Below are 17,281 nucleotides of genomic sequence, written 5' to 3' on the forward strand. Positions count from 1 at the left end.
CCATAAAACGAGCCTTCCTTCCGTGGATAGGTGATAATTCCCTAATTACAACTTAGTTATAGCAGCAACATTTATTACAAAACTAAGAAATACAAATTAACTCACAATCTTGGACAATGGACACCCTGTTGGCCCCAAAACTGACACCCCTTTCAGTATTTCTTTAACTTAATTGAAGAAGAAGTTGATGTACAATGGGATTTTCCCAATCCCATTTGGTATTTCAAATCCCCTTGCTGTCCAAAATGACTGGCAAGTCTTCAATCTCATTTGCCCCTTGATTCGAGCAATCAATTGGCCTTCACCTGCTTCGATGGAGATTGAAAATCCCCAAATTCATTGATTTGCTGGTCCCTCCACTTGAATTTGACTAAAAATAGCTTCAACCATGTTGAATCCAAGTTTTGGAGCTTTCAATTTCTAGCATGCTTCCCAAGAAAGCTGCTAACCCCTGATTTCTGCTACAGATTAGGGTTTACAATAGAGAAATCTGAAATTTCTCTCTCTGGTAATCTCAATGATGTAATCTTCGGAGCAAGGCTATAGAAAGGCTAGGAGATGAAAGTGAATGTTGTAGAGAGAGAAATTTCAAGAGTTTTATCACGAGAAACACTAGAAAACTAATATTGCCTTGCTCAAATAGTCATGGAAGCTGTCAACTACAACTTAGGACCACCAAAAAGAAAAAACTGTTGCCCCCTCTTATAGGTTGTCACCTATATCAAAAGAATCTTGATCTACCATCACCTGCTCCTAGAGGGCTCCAAACTACTGTCATATGCTGTAGGACTAATCCCTAGTGGCTGCAAATCATATCAGCAGTCTCTCCTTGCTCTCTAACAACCTCCTCCTCTCTCACAATGGCTAGAATAGACTCTACCAGCCCCTAAAAACGTTTTTTCCACTTGCATGGTCGAGTTTTGCCAAGTGGCAGTCGTCTAATCCCATTTTCCAGCATTATCCATAATTAAATATGATTTTTCAATCTTTAAATACTGAAAATTAATCTAATAATTATTTCAATGCCTAAAAAAAAATCCGATTAGCTAATAATCAAATTGGCTAAGCAACTTCCATTCCTGAGTGTTCTACACCATCTTTGACCATCAAATTGACATTAGGTACCATTAAGCACCACTTCTCTAGTGTCATCAACTTATGGCCAAATGAATAGCCTAGGCTAACAACTGGCACAAAATACCACAAGTACCTATACAACATAACTTATAGCAACTTTTGCCTTTGATATCCCATAATTTCCTCGGATCACGGGCTCATAAATTTACTCTAACCCCAGTTACAGCTCACATGTGCAACATTTACTTAACCATGTGATCAAAAATTAATCCACACGTCAAGTGAGATTTCAAAAATACATGTCCTCATAACAATGATAATAATAATGCAAATATACTTATGGTTGCCACTAAAAATAAGGATATTGATAAGAATGTTGGAATAGTCTTATGATCCTGCTTACACTTTTCCTTTTGACCTTGGTGGTAGTATTCCTTTTGATCCAGGAGAGAATGATGAGACACATACTACCACGGTTTGTTCCATTTCAATGGATACATGGACAAGATCAAGAAGCCCAAATACACTTCGTATCCAAGGAAACATTAATGGGAAAAATGTGTTCATTTTGATTGAAAGTGATAGTACCCAAAGCTTCATAAATAAATCAGCCATAGACCGATTGAGATGTTTCCCTCTATTGATTTACAGCGACCTATCAAAGTCCAAGTGGCAAATGAAGATATAGAAATCAGCAACCAAATGTGTCCTAAGGTATATATTCAGTTGGCTAAAAATTATGTGCAGCAAATAGACTTAATTGCTCTGGATATGGGCCCCATTGACATTATGTTAGGCTGTGATTAGCTGATGCAATTAGGCAAAATTGTCAGCTATACCTAGAGTTTGTCAGCAATGGACAGCTCATACACTTGGATAGAACCCACAACAAAACTTTTTTTCAGTTTATTATTGCAAAGCAAGCCAAAAAGAAGTTCAAGAAAATATCCCAAATCTTTACCTTACATCTTCATAAAAAAGTACCATATCAGCCCAAAGAATCAGCCAAGAATTCAATAATGAAAGCTCTTTTGGAAAAATATAAAGATTTGTTCCTACAATATTACCCCCTAAAAGACAAATTGATCATCAATTGATTTAGAGCCTCATTCAAATCCAGTTAACAAACCACCCTACAGGCTTTCCAAGTATGAAAGAGAATAAGTTGCTAAGTTGATTAAAGAACTATAAGAGATGGAATCTATAGAGATTAGTTCCTCACCTTACGCATCCCTGATCCTCTTGGTGAAGAAGAAGGATTGATTATTTTAGATGCGTATTGATTATAGGGATCTCAATAAGATTACGGTGAAGAACAAGCACACTATCCCTAGGGTAAATGATTTACTTGATGAGCTAAAAGGATCAAAGTATTTTACTAAAATAGATTTACGATATGGCTATTATCAAATTCGCATGAGGAAGGTGATGAAGTTAAGACTACTTTCAAGACAAATCATAGCCTCTATCATTTTTTAGTTATGCCTTTTGGATCTACCTTTTAAAGTCTCATGAACAAGATTTTACATTCTTTTCTCTTTCCCTTTATGCTAGTATTATTTGATGATATATATCTACAGCAAGACATTACAGGAGCATCTAGCATATGTGAGGAAGATGTTTGATGTTTTGAGGCAGCATAGGTTATTTGCTAAGGAGACTAAGTATTCATTCATGGAGAGTGAGGTGGAGTATTAGGACACATTATCAATGAAAAGAAAATTCAAGCTGACCCAGACTCGCTTACACCCACTACTACTACTTTTCGTGGGTTTCGTGGTCTCTCTTCATTTTATAGGAGATTTATTCACTATTAAGCTTTCTTCTGAGATACTATAGCTAATCGGAGTTTTAATCAACTAAAAGACTTGCTTATCATATCCTTGTTTTCTTCACTTTTCCAAAGAGTTCACTATCTAGTGTGATGCTAGTGGTCAAGGCATTATAGCAGTTTTATTGTAAAAGCATGGGGTAATAGCCTTTGAGAGCCGTAAGCTAAATGATTAGAAGATGGTAATGAATGTTTATAACCAAGAAATGCTAGCCATTCTTCATGTAATCAAGAAGTGGCATCACTATTTGTATGACAATCAATTAAGGGTGAAAAGTGATCATAGAGTCCTCAAATATTTTCTATCTCAGCTAAACCTCGCTCCAAAGCAACAACACATATAGATAGTTACATTACAAAATTATGACTTTGATATCATACATACGAGAGGCAAGGATAACATAGTAACTGATTTCTTATCCAGAATATGCACATGCAAGGTTTCAGCCATTTCAAAACCTCATAGTGATTGGATAGAGATGATCCAGGAGGCTTACCTTTAAGACCATGACTTCAGCCCTATATTTCAAAAATTACAGCAAGGCATTATGGATGAGAACTTCCAATTCTAATCGAGAAATAGACTCATGTGGTATCATGGCAGGATTGTCATTTCACATGCCTTTCTATTGATACAAAAAATTATCCAAGAGATGCATTGCTCGCCTATAACTCGTCATTTTGGTGTCTTCAAGACCTATGATAGGATTACTAAGGCTTTAGAAGGATGTTAATGTGATGAGATGCTCTAAACACAAAAACATAGTACCAATTGTACAACAAAGCACAAATTGATAACATAGAACACAGTTAGGGTTAGGGTAACTTACAGACAATAAACACAAATAATAATTTCATAAATGGCTGCTAAATATACAATGCTCATGCAGCAAACACACTATGCAGAGAGTGAATACTATACCACAAACCCCTGTATCCCGACGATTAGGGCAGGGGTAGTAAACTGGAGAGTGTATCGTTTACCAACAAACCAAGCCAAGGAAGGATGGATCTAATGTAGACAGTAGTACACGAGAGAGACTAAAAACGCAAGTGAGAAGAGTGAAAGACTAAATAACGCAGGTGAGGAGAGAGAAAACAGCAAAACGCGACCTGTCTAGGCTGGGCAACAGCTGCAAGGACAGAAAACAGCCAAACGCAGCCAGCAAAGGTTGGTGGCAACAGCCTGCAAAAGAAGGCGACAGCTAAGGAGAGAGAAATTGTGCAGGCAACAGCACCAAACAGCAAACACAAGCTGGTTGATGACATGGTAGGCTGGCGATGGTAGGAAAAAGCAGCAGCAGCAGTTAGCAAGCTGCTGAAATCAGCTTCGAATAGTGTGTGGTAGGCTGGAAACAGGCACCAGACTGTTGTAGACAACAATGGCCAGCTTAGACCGCGATGTCCTCCGCGTCCAGGGTGTGAGCAGCAAGCTAAAAGACCTAAAATTTGCAAAAATGAGATTGAGGGAGAGTGGTGGGTTGGATTCATATTTATAGAAAGTTTAGGGCACCCAAATTAGGGTTTTGCGAGACACAGTAACTCTCTAGGATCGCATTTTTTTTAAAATAAAGGTTTTCTTCATTAATTAAGTATGTTTTGGGACTGTTTAATTCAGGCTAATGCATTTTCACCTCAACACCCCCCCTCAAGCCCAAAACAGAGCCATGAGAAATAAGCCCTTAATATATATATTCTTTTACTGCAAGGCATCCAGTCCCAAAGCAATCCGTACATGGGGCAAAGAATGCACATCAACTGTCCAATGTCCTAGCAAGAGACTACAGAGGTGATGGTTATCTTACCAAGGGAGCCGAGTGATCACCCCAGAGAGGCCAAGGCATTGGACCAAGGGTGCAAGTGTCAGAGTGCAGCGGTGCGGAAGCGTAGGACTGAGAGAGAGAGAACGCAGAGAGAGAAGGGAGAGAAAGAGACAGTGGACGATGAAGATCTGCTGTATAAAGAATGCTGAATACAAAGATATGCAGATATATACACGGGCGCAGTGCGCTGGAGACTGCGTGTCTCCACCTCGACGATGCAACCTGCTGTCCACCTCGAAGTCCGCTGCAATCTGCACTGTCTGCTGTCTGAAATCTGTGAACAGAGACAGAATCTGTGCGTCACCGGTCTGTAATCTGCGAGCAGAGAAGTGTGTGCCAGACTGCTGAAAGTGTCGGGTATAAATAGCCGACAACCGGGGCAAAAAGAGGGCGCCAGAAAATAGGGCGCAACCAGGACAGGTCGGCTGCATTAAAGGGCGCAACCAGGACAGGTCGGCTGCATTTAATGCAGCCGACCTGTCCTGGTTGCGTTAAATGCAGCCGACTGGGCTGCAGGCAGTCAGACTGCCACGTGGCAGTCCGACTGCACAGTCCGATTGTGCAGACTGCCTGCCTGCCTGGCAATGATCTCTAACACCCCCTCTCAGAGCCTGGGCAGGGCAGAAGCCTGAGGGATCTGGAATGTTGCCGAAGGAGAGCCTGAGGAAGCGCCTTCGTAAACAAATCCGCAAGATTGTCCTCCGTCTTGCAGTACTCCACAGTGATAGTCTCATCCAGAAGCTTTTCTCGGATGAAGTGGTACTGGATCTCAATGTGCTTCGTCCGGGCATGAAAAACAGGATTCCTTGCCAAGGCAATGCAACTCTCATTGTCACATCGCAACAATATAGGATGAGTCTGGGGGTACCCAAGCTCCTCCAATAATCTCCAAAGCCACACAACCTCGCATGTGGTGGAAGATGCGGCCCGATACTCCGCCTCAGTAGACGAAAGGGCTACCGTGGGCTGCTTCTTGCTACTCCATGAAATAACACTTGCACCCAAAGTAAAACAGTAACCTGTAGTAGACCGCCTGTGGTCCACGTCACCGGCCCAATCCGAGTCGCTCCAACCTGCAAGTAGAAGATCTGACCCATCTGTCCCTGCGGGGTAATGAATCCCTAAATCAGATGTCCCCCTCAGATACCGAAGTATCCTCTGAGCAGCCTGCCAATGCACCGTCTTAGGTTCACTCATGAACCCTGCCAAGAGCCCAACAGCAAAACATAGATAACCCTGGTGTTGAGAAGCCAAATCAAGGAACCAATCAACTGTCGATAGCGGGACGCATCCGCCAAAGGAGAAGCTGAATGGGAAGTGGCCTTCCAGTTCAGATCCATAGGAGTAGATAGGGCCCGACAATCCTCCATCTCAAAAGACACCAAGAGCTCCTATACATATCTCTATTGAGAGATAAAGATCCCCCTCTGAGACTGATAAATCTCATGGCCCAAAAAGAAATGGAGTAGACCCAAATCCGTCATCTCGAACGTCCGATGTAAAGCTGACTTCGTCTCTTGGACCTGCTGTGCAGCATCACCTGTGACAATCAAATCATCAACATATAATACAAACAGCACACAACCATCCTCGGAAGTGTGAACATACAGCTGCGGATCGGCCTTGGACCGCCGATATCCCAACTGAGATTGGAGGAACGAATCAATCTTCTCGTTCCATGCACGCAGAGCCTGCTTGAGGCCATACAAGGCCTTCTTCAACCTGTAGACTTTCCCATCTGAAGAACCAAAGCCAGGAGGCTGCTCAACATAGATCTCCTCCTTCAAATCACCATTGAGGAAGGCCGACTTCACATCCAACTGATAAACAAGCCAGCTCCTATGACCAGCCAAAGCAAGAACAGCTCTAATGGTCGCCATACGAGCTGTGGGGGCAAACGTGTCATGACAGTCAATCCCTGGGCGCTGTGCAAAACCTTTAGCAACAAGGCGAGCCTTGTGCTTATCCAAAGTACCATCACTGAGGTATTTAGTCTTGAAGACCCACTTGACTCCAATCACCTTCTTCTTCGGGGGGCGTGGCACGAGTGACCAAGTGCCATTCCTCTCAATAGCCTCTAACTCAGCTTCCATAGCTTTCTTCCATGGGGCGGACTGTAAAGCCTCCTTCACGGAGGTGGGCTCTCGATCCTGCATAACACGGGTCATCAAACAATAGTTGGAGCAAACAAGCTCCGTAGAATGTGCCTGGTGCCTCCGTGACCGCCGCGGACCAGCCTGTGGTCCCCACTCCTCAGGAACCCCCTCGATCCCTAAATCACGGAGTGTGTCACGGGCCCAGCGAGGAGGAGGCCGAACCTCCCCTCGTCGTTCTCCATCAGCAGAAGACTCTGGAATATCCACCGGCGGTAACTCCGCAGAGGAGTCCGGTGGAACAGTAGACTCTATGTCAGAAACAGAATCATAATCAAAAGGCACGGGCTCCAGTGGAACTGTAGAAGGGGCCCAACTCTCCCCGGGATCTCCAAGAACGGGATGCTCCTCACCCGTTGAAGTAGCCGGAACCTCCACAAACCGCACATCACGGCTAGTGTACACATCCCGCTTGACGGGATCATACAGTCGGTAGCCTTGGGACTGGGAGCTGTAGCCAACAAATACCTGTTTTCGAGAAGCTGCTTCAAATTTATCACGGTGAGCCTTGGGAATGTGAACATAGGCATCACACCCAAAGACCCGAAAGTAAAAAACATCTGGCTTCGTCCCAAAATAAGCCTCAAATGGGGTCATCCCTTCCACGGCCGAAGTAGGGGATCGATTAAGGATGTGGACTGCAGTAGCCACAGCCTCGGCCCACAGAACCTGAGGGGTCTGTCGGTGCTCCATCATGGTGCGCACCATCTCGATCACACTGCGGTTCTTCCGTTCAAGAATACCATTTTCTTGAGGAATGTTGGTATTGGCAAACTCCTGGTGAATTCCTCTATCTGCACAAAATCGAGCAAACTCATTAGAAACAAATTCACCTCCCTTGTCGGATCGCAAGGTCTTTAACTTCCGGCCTGATCGGTTCTCCTCAAAGAGAAGCCAATCCTTGAAGTGTGAGAAAGCTTCTGACTTTAGTACCAAAAAGTAGGCCCATGTCATCCTACTATAGTCATCCACGATCAGCATGAAGTACGAGCTCCCACGAAGGGACTCATTCCTCATAGGGCCACAGAGATCCGTAGATACTAGCTCCATCGGTGAAGTAGACCGCCGCGAAGCTGTGTGGGGAATGGCATCCCTATGCTGCTTCCCCCGTATGCAGGAGACACATGGCTGCTGGCTCACCACTATATCCGGCAACCCTCGAACAAGCTGTCCACGTGACGCCCTCCGAAGATAGTCATAGTTCAGGTGACCAAACCGAGCATGCCATAATTCTGACTGTGACTGTGATGTAAGAAGAAGAGTAGAGAGGGCGGTGGAAGATTTCAGTTTGTAAATGCCATTCTCCTCATATCCAGATGAGAGAACCTTCCTCGATCCACGATCAGCAAAACTCAAAAACTCAAAACCCTAAACGCAAAACTCAAAACTCAAACACAAACAGAAGAAGGGAGAGAGAGAACACAACTCTGAATTGAATGAATGCTGTAAATGAATGTAAGAGTATACAATGTGCTCAAGGGCAGAGCAATGTCAGAGTGTGACGTCCACCGAAGACGGATCCCAAGTTTGTGACCACCAGTCGGAGTGTAGCAGTGCTGAATAGTGAATGGCAGCAGGCTGGTCACAAAAACGCAGCAATCTGGAGGCTGGAAACTGTGCACAATCTGCTGTTCTGCTGTAAACAGCAGGCTGAAGCAGTGTTTGAGAGTGTCAGGGCCTGCAAGCTGTAATGCTGAAAACGCAGGCTGGCTGACCCTGGAGATGATGGACAGCAGTTTGGGACAGTCTAGAGCAGTCGCCAACAGCTGAGAGCTGTCGCCTACAGTAATGGACAGGCTGAAGATGATGTGGCTGCAATTGATGATGGCTGGACAGCAGACGGAGGCGGGCTGTAGGTTGGAAACTGGGCGCCAACAGTAGCAGAGGGTGTGTGGGCTAGTATAACCTGCAAACAAGGATAATGGCTGAATGGGGGCAGCTTGTCTATTTATAGATGTGAAAGGGCACCCCAAAAATTAGGGTTTCCACTAAACTCTCTCGAAGCACTCCTTGTTTTAAGTTTTCCTCTCAACTCTCTCGAACCGCTTCCCGTTTTAGGGTTTTACTCTAAAAGGCATTTTTAGTGTGTTTTGGGGCTGTTTAAGAGGCTAACCAGCAAGTAATGCATATTTTAGCTCAACACAGTCCCCCTCCGCCCTGGCTCCGCTCTGACGCCTAGTGCCCCCTGCCCCCCCCCCCCATCCTGCGATGTTCCCCAATTAGACGCCCAACCTGACATTTTCTTTTGCTCCCCCCCCCCATTCTGACCCCCTCTGCACTTTCCCAATCTGACGCCCGGCCCCCCCACTCCCGTGCTGTCCCCCGTCACATTCAACCAGCAGCTCCAGGCCCCTCACCCGCGTAACTTCAATCTAGAAACATCTCTAGTGGCGCTCAGTGCCTCTATCATCATCAGAAGACAAAACAACCCCCCCCCCCCCCTTCATCGACATTACACACCCTCCTGGTTGCTTCCTCCATTTGCAGCAACACTTCCCCCCCCCCCCCCCAACAGTTCAGCAGTGTGATTGGCACGTTTCTCAGTAGGGACGTGCAATGGAAACCTCTGGTCAAACACCGACACATTCTGCGAGTGCCCCCTAGTCAAACACCTTGCGCGTCGTCCTCTCCGAGGAATAGCTCTTAGCAGTCTGTGCCATAGAGCTAGAGCTAAAAGAAACTTCGATCTTTGGTCAGGTCGTACGACACTCCCCATCCAGGGCTGAGCTTCAGAATTTTCACTCCACACTGCGCATTGACACTGCGCAGATTGTGGAGGCGGTCCTCATGGGACAAGGAATCTTCATGGTACGACTCACCTCGGTAAACGCAGCCCGTGAGCTAGTGGCCAGTTCACCCTATGCTTCCACGAAGTGGGCCATCTACATGGTTCCCTAGTACAGTGGCTTCACAGTGGAGGCATTCGCACTCCACAATAGGTTTCTCAGACATCCAGTTACCCTACTCTTCCCCGGATTGGCGGTAGAGTATCGCCAACTAGTAGAGGACTTCGGACGGCTCTTCGGCACTATCCTTCCCACCTCCTTTGCGGACACAGTGACAACAGCAAGAGTCTCGAAGGTACGGGTGGCAGTGAAAGAGACAGAATATACCATAATTCCTGGAGATTAAGGCAGGTGGACACTCCTTTAGGCAACAGGTTATTGTGACCGGGCAGCCAGGGCAGTGCTTTTATTGCCATGAATTGGGCATCAGGCAACAGACTGTACGCGATTTGGAGCCAAAATGGCTTCGTCAACAGACTCACAGCTAGATGGGGATGGCTTCACACGGGTCCAAAGACAACAGAGGGGGAGACGGCAGGGGGGGCCGCAGCCACCCCCTCAAACACAGCCACGATAACAGGGAGCAGGAGGGTGAGCGTCCCCCCCCCCCCCCCCTTGCCCCACCCAATAGGACCACAAGTCTATGCATCCACCCCCCACAGAGGGGTCATAGGCCACCTCCCCCAAGGTCCCACATCCCCCCCTCCCCATGGTCCCCCTCCCCCCCCCCCGACCCTAGTCCACAGCCCCCCCCCCCCTCTCCAAAGCTACCGGGCCCCCCCCCACACCGCCAGGTGCCCCCAACCACCCCTCATTCCCCCCCTCCCCACCATCACCCTCGCCGACCATCCCCCTTGATCCCCACCCAGTGCAGGTGACTCTCCCCCCCACCCCCCACAAGAGGGTAGGAGCCCCATACGCCAATATTCTCCACTCACCCGGCAATTGAACCCCCCTTCCTCCCCCCACACAACCACCAACTCATCCGTCCATGCCGCCTATCACACTTTCCCAAGAGAGACACAACTGCTACCATAGGAGTTTTTTCGCAATAGGCCGTGGTCTTACCTGAGAGTTGCAAAGCGCGGGGAGTTCCCACTACCCCTGGAGGTGGAAATCTTCATGGTGCGCAAGTCAAGGAGCGGCAAGGTCCATTTACTAGCACCACCGAATGGACCAAACTATGCCTTCTTCCTTCAGACCTCTCACATAAGAGACTGGACAACGACACAAATGGAGGAGGTGAAGAGCCAAGTGGCAGACCACATCTCCCAATGGATGGGAGGTAGACTGGCACTTTCTCCCAACAATGGCCAGGTTGCATGATGGACATTAACTGGTGGGTTGGGGCTAAGATCCCACATCTGAGCATTATCTTTTGCGCCCCTCCGCAGTGGAGAGCTCCGATGGATGTGATCGAGTGGCCCCTGGCTCAAGCGACCCACTTCTACCAATATATATAGAGTCTCGCCTCTCAGCCTGGCTGATAGATGCCCTGGTGGTTCCACCAAGTGCATCCATCACCCCCATGATCCACGCCCAAGGGCTACCGTGGGGGAATGGAGTTTACCTTCTAGGCCGGCAGCAAAGCGTATCCGCATGCCTCATAGCTCCTCTTCTTCGTCAGCAGCTTCCACACCGAACAAATGTTTGTTTAGTCAGTCTCACAGGCTTCCCCATGAGTTTACATCTTGCTTCTTGGAATGTGAATAGCCTCCACTATAGTGGAGCATGTGGTTCCATGAAGTTGATTGTTCGGCAAGAGTTGTAGCCTGCCCTTGCTAGACAAATCGACATCTTACTTCTACAGGAGCACAAGCTCACTCCCGCCCAAGCCCAGTGGGTAGGGAAGGTACTCCCGGACAGTTCACACGCTTACCGGGAGTACGCCATCGGTGTCCACAGCAAGAGTGGAGACGTATGCACCTTCATTGGCCCGAGCCTCACCGCCTGTGTACAAGACCATGGGACGACCGTGGCAGGAAGGATTCTATGGATTAGATTGGATATTGGGGACTCGTGCCTTGGAGTCCTCAATGTCTATACCCCTACTGAGGTTAGGACACAGCAAGTTCTAGGTGGAGATCGTAGCAGGACTCCCAGAGGTGGACTCCTGGATTGTTGGAGGAGACTTCAACAACTTGGAGACCTTAGAGGACCGGCAGGGCACAGGCAGAAACTACCAGGGCATGGCGGGGGAGGAGCAGGAGGCATAGGAGGTCTTCCTTCTAGCAGTAGGAGCACATGATGCTTGGAGAGCCCAACTTTCCTGTGACATTAATGTGACATTAAAGTGATATTTAATGTCACTTTAATGTCACATTTCCACAGGAGGGAGAGGTCGTTGGACTTTTCTTAGGGATACAAACGACCAGGCGAAGTCTTGTTGCTAGAGCAGCTGGACACGTTCTATGTGGGAGAGTGGGGATGCTCTCACAGAGGCCAAGTAGGGCAATTGGTGAGCACCACGTTGTTCGATCACTGCCCGGTTCTTCTGATACTTGATCCCCCATCATTTTCCCTAGACATACGATCCTGTCGGATCCCTAACTCGATCTATAGGAGGGAGGAGGTGAAGAGACAGATTGAGCAAATTTGGACTAGGGAGTGGGGCAAGAGGAACTTGATCGCAGAGGAGTTTGCAGAGATCCTAGCCGAGTCGAGCAATATTTGCCAGGAGGCAGCTCTACAAGCCAAGCAGTAGAGCTAGGAGCAGGAGAGAGCACTCCAGCGGGACCTAGCAGCCACGCAAAGATGACTACAGGAGGCACCAGGGGATCCCATCCTCCACGTACAGAAGGTGCACGCACGAGTAGCCATCGTCGACCTAGAGGACAAGCGCTCGGAGTTCCCATTCCACACCTCACCAACCTTCTAGGCGCAGAAGGGAGTCACGATGTGCAGGGAGTTTTTCCAGGTGCACCAGCCCCGCACCTCAAGAGAGCAGATACGCAATCTTCGGAATCAGTATGGAAGGACTCGTTCTAGCCCAGACGAGGTGATGGAGATCGCCACCGATCACTACAGATGCCTTTTCCAGCAGGAGACAACCTCAGCTAGAGGTCAGCAATGCAGACAACAGGTCTGGGATCACATCTCGTCCCTCATCACAGAGGAGATGGGAAGCTCCCTCCTAGCCCCCTTCACACAGAAGGAACTAGAGGAAGCCTTTCATACATAGGATAGGCAGAAATGCCAGGAGAGGATGGCCTCTCTAAGGCCTTCTTCACTACCTATTAGGAGGTGGTGAAGGACCCCTTACTGAAATGTCGAGAGAGGATGGCCTCTCTAAGGCCTTCACTACCTACTCGGAAGTGGTGAGGGACCCCTTACTGCTGGCTTTCCAAGAGATTTTCACTTCGGAACGGATGCCAAGGAGTCTTTCAGCGGGTCTTATCAGTCTCCTCCCCAAAGAGGGAGACCGGTTGGAGCTATCCCAGTGGAGACCAATCACCTTGTTGTCAGTGGCCTTTAAGGCACTTGCAAAGATGATTGGTAGGCGACTCCGCCCTGTGCTTCCAGACATCATTCATGACACACAGAGAGGCTTTGTCTAGGATAGAAGCATACTAGATAATGTCTTCACCTTCTTTGAGACGACAGAGTGGGCCCAACACAGTGGTCAGGGATTGGTTGTACTACTCTTGGATTTCGAGAAAGCCTATGACAGGGTGGACTGGGACTTCTTAGAGGGCACTATGGTGAGGATGGGCTTCCCCTAGGCATACATCCGAGCAATCTCCGCACTACACAGATCGGCCACCAGCAGGGTTCTTATTTATAGGTGGCAGGCGAGGGGAGGAGTTTCGGCTAGAGAGATCGGTTCGATAGGGCTGCCCCTTGGCCCTGTACCTGTTCTTACTCCTTGTAGAGACGATGTCTCACTTCCTCAGGTCACATATGAGCGGACTACGCGGCCTTCAACTTCTAGTGAGAGGAGATGGAGCTATTAAACTCACAGTATGCAGATGATATAGCACTTTACGTAGAGGACGATGAGTTGATGCTGGAGAGAGAAACTGGCCCTCGAGGTGTTCTCTACTGCAACAAGAGCGAAAATCGGTTGGTTTCCTTACAAACCCAGACTCTAGCACGGAGTGGGGCGTCCACTTCGGATTTAGATGGGTAAGCAGAGGGCAGACCGTCCGTTACCTAGGGTTCTAGGTGGGACTCGACATCACTCTCGCCCAGCAGTTTCTTCGAGTCCTTGATTCTATTCGAAGGAAGCTGACCTACTGGAGCACCGCTCGCCTTTCCCTAGCTGGCCGAGCCCTAGTGGTTAACCAGGTCCTCCTAGCAACAGCTTGGTACATTGCCTCGTGTTGGTGCTTCTCCACGTCTTGTGTAGCTCAGCTTTGCCGCCTAGTGTGGAACTTCCTTTGGGTCGAGTCAGACAGCTCTAGGGACCCCCGAGCCAAGGTGGCATGGGCGACCATCATTCGGCATTGGTCAAAGGGAGGGCTTGGGATCATCAACCCAAAGTATCAAAGTATGACCCTCTTGGGCAAGCTAGTAGTTCGTGGTCTCACACCAAGAGGGCAGACCTAGAAGATCCTATTGCAGGAGGGTCTCCAGGAGTGCAAACCGAGGCTTGGCAATGATTGGAGGCCGTCCCTCAGACGGATTTTCACGACAGCCCAGATCCCCCTTCCTACACAGTCTGCTTCGTGCGTGGCAAGGCCTCCCTAATGGGAGGGCAGGCCACTTGACAAGCTGGAGTGGGATTTGGGAGAGTGGCTATGGCTGGCCACTGCGGTTGCCAAGAAGCCACCGAGGTTCCTGGAGTACATAGCTAGGATTGGCAGACACGTACTGATACAGGAGAACATGGATTGGGCACCGTCGCACAGCAGGCATTGGGCGGAGCACAGCATCACGGAGGCTTTCCGACGGACCTTCTGATGTCGCCATGGGATAGCTAGAGGCCAAGGAGGGTATCATACTTCTTATGCCTGGTGGCACATGGAAGCCTAGTGGTGGGGAGTTGGTTAGCCCAAAGGCAGAAGAAGGGAGGTTGTAAATGCTGCACACTGCAACCTCTGGAGTCTTCAAAGCACTACCTTTGGTCGGAGAGGAGCATGCCGCATCCTCCACCGTACAACACCCAGCCTTGGATATATCTCATCCCATGGAACCAGGTGTAAGGCGAGTCTCGAGCTCGACAGGAGCTCCATTTTCATTTCATGCGCCGTGGGGCGGCCAGTACCTGTTTTTTGTGATGTAAGCAGGCAGCCCTAGATGGAGATACGCCCCCCCTCCATGGCTTTTTGCCCCCATGCCCCCTAGACCACCCTGAGAGGCTTGTATATTTTATATATCCGTGACTCTGTATCAGCTCGAGCCGGTCTGTCGAGCATGGGAACTTCCTTGTATTCTGGTTTTTTCTGAAGTAATATAATTAGCCACACTTTATTTGTTTTTTTTTTTCTTAATGACAAGACAAACCCTCAAAGTAAGGAAGAGTTAGATCACATGCAAACTCTCCTTTAACAATGTAAAGTGAATTTGAAGAAAGCCCAATATCAAATGAAGCTTCATATTGACTGATAAGAAAAGACAAAATCTAGAGTTCCAAGAATGGAATCTAGTGCTCTTGAAAGTGCCCAGGTCTCCTTATGCGACTCTTAAAGATGGTTCTAGCACCAAACTAGGTTATAGATTTTATAGACCTCACAGGATTTTGAAAAGAGTGAGAGACTTCGCATATCGGTTGGCACTTCTCTCATCCACTAGCATTAAAAATGTCTTCCATCTGAGTCGACAAAATCCTTTCATTGGATCTACTCTGAATTATATTGAGGAGCTTCCACCCATGGATGAGGAGTAAACAGCTCGCTGTTTTAACCCAAATTTATTCTATTTTATGGATAGGAAAACACAGCCTACATAGGTAGAAAGCATTTGAAAAGAGCTTCATTTTGATGCCTAGCACGCCTTGATAGGAGCTTTCTACCGAAAGTTATGTCAGATTTACTACAGCAGGGTACTAGTACACAGTATGCTGATCCATGTTTGCAGCCTTTGTTTGGCCATAGATTTATGATCAAGTGATATATTTTTTCATTTCCCACGGATATACATGCAATATAATTGATCATAGCTCCTTTATTCTTTCCACATTCTTGGAATATTCATTGATTTATCCATTGTAATGGCTGAAACAGAGCAGTACTCTATTTTGCTCTATCCCATATTCTGTAATAAGTTCCAATTTTGTTTTTAGGGACAAAAACATTTGGGTGGCAATAGAATGTAAGAAATTGGGAATAATAATGTGGGGAAATACTAACTACATTGGCTAGTATATAAGGTGTAAGAGACTTTTATTTTTCACAATTTAGATTAATACAAAAGTCTCCTCATCTACATCTTCTTTCTCTCAGCTTCCATGGCTTCCTTCTCTCAACTCCTATCTTTCTCTCCCTTCTTCCAGTCTTTCTCTCTCCTTTCTCGCATTTGCAATCATCTCTCTCTTCTTTCTCTCTACTAGTTCACTTCTTTATAACCAAAACCTCTTTATTTGCAAAAAACTAACATGAGCCCACATGACATTCTAAATTTTCCCCCAACTTATTAAAATTTTTAGCACTCTTAGCTAAGACAAATCTTTAACACTTATTAATGTTAAGAGTTAAATAAAGTGAAAACTGGAAGATAATAGGAAATAGTGATGAAAACTTGTGAAGAAAAATACCCTGAAACAAGACGGCCGAAGCAACTCCATATGCTGATAATGCCCACAAATGCATCTACTGTATCACTCTTTACTGCTTTGCAAATCTTCAAGGACACAAACCAGGATTTTCAACAGAGCATTCAACAACGTAGATTCACAAGAGCAAGCAAACCGACAGAACACAAAATGATCAATCACAATTGTTATGTGTACTCATATGAATATTGCTTCAAAGAAAGTTTTTGTGTCAAATTAATATTTTTGCTTGTTGGAACCATGTTATGAGTCTAGCTACTTGTCTGATTGGCAGTACTTTGGAATGCATCACTACATATGCACATGTTGGAAGAGATGCATGAACTCACAACTTCACAAATCTTAATAAAATCAATACATACATTGATTTTTGGTGGGAAGCGTGCATTTCAACCCACAAGACTAGAAGAAGAGAAACTATATAATGTAATCTATTCTCAAGGAAAAACAGACATTGTGTAAGGAGATCACTAACAGAATTTTCCCAAAAATGATCTTTTAATAGCTACAGGGTGATGAAATAGACTATGCTCATCACTTCATCCCCTCCATCATTAGGATATAAAAGCTGTTAGATGATCAACAGCAACTCAAAAAGGGTTGAACTCAAAATCTGTGCACAGAAGGCATCGTCCTCTTTCAACACATATCAAATAGGAGTTTGCATGTATAAGCTCTCGCAGATATGGTTTCTTCTCCCAAACACTTCAAAGGCTGACATCTTCTGGTGACAAGAAATACTTGTATGCTCTCACAATCCAGGTCAGACCTATTAACAAACTCTTGTATCACATAATCAAACAAAAGAAAGAAACACAATTCTACAGACCTACTCCACTCCTTTTCCTCAACTTGATGTTTCCTTGTTCTAGAACTACTCTCACACTCAGGTCAAGTTT

General features: G+C 46.7%; 1 protein-coding gene across 4 annotated transcripts in view; it reads right to left on the bottom strand.

Annotated features, from left to right (window-relative positions):
• LOC148012100 (protein NUCLEAR FUSION DEFECTIVE 4-like) overlaps positions 1-17,281 on the bottom strand; it is a 90,473-nt gene that overhangs the window by 42,593 nt on the left and 30,599 nt on the right. For all 4 annotated transcript variants that reach the window (XM_087668902.1, XM_087668903.1, XM_087668904.1 and 1 more), the window contains one exon: positions 16,365-16,450. In XM_087668902.1, coding sequence (XP_087525028.1) covers positions 16,365-16,450 — 86 coding nt within the window. The remainder of the gene's footprint in view (positions 1-16,364; positions 16,451-17,281) is intronic.

The sequence above is a fragment of the Lygodium microphyllum genome, chromosome 27 (genome assembly GCF_053477565.2).
Source record: "Lygodium microphyllum isolate KBCC chromosome 27, Lygodium_microphyllum_v1.1.10, whole genome shotgun sequence".
Lineage (NCBI taxonomy): Eukaryota > Viridiplantae > Streptophyta > Polypodiopsida > Schizaeales > Lygodiaceae > Lygodium > Lygodium microphyllum.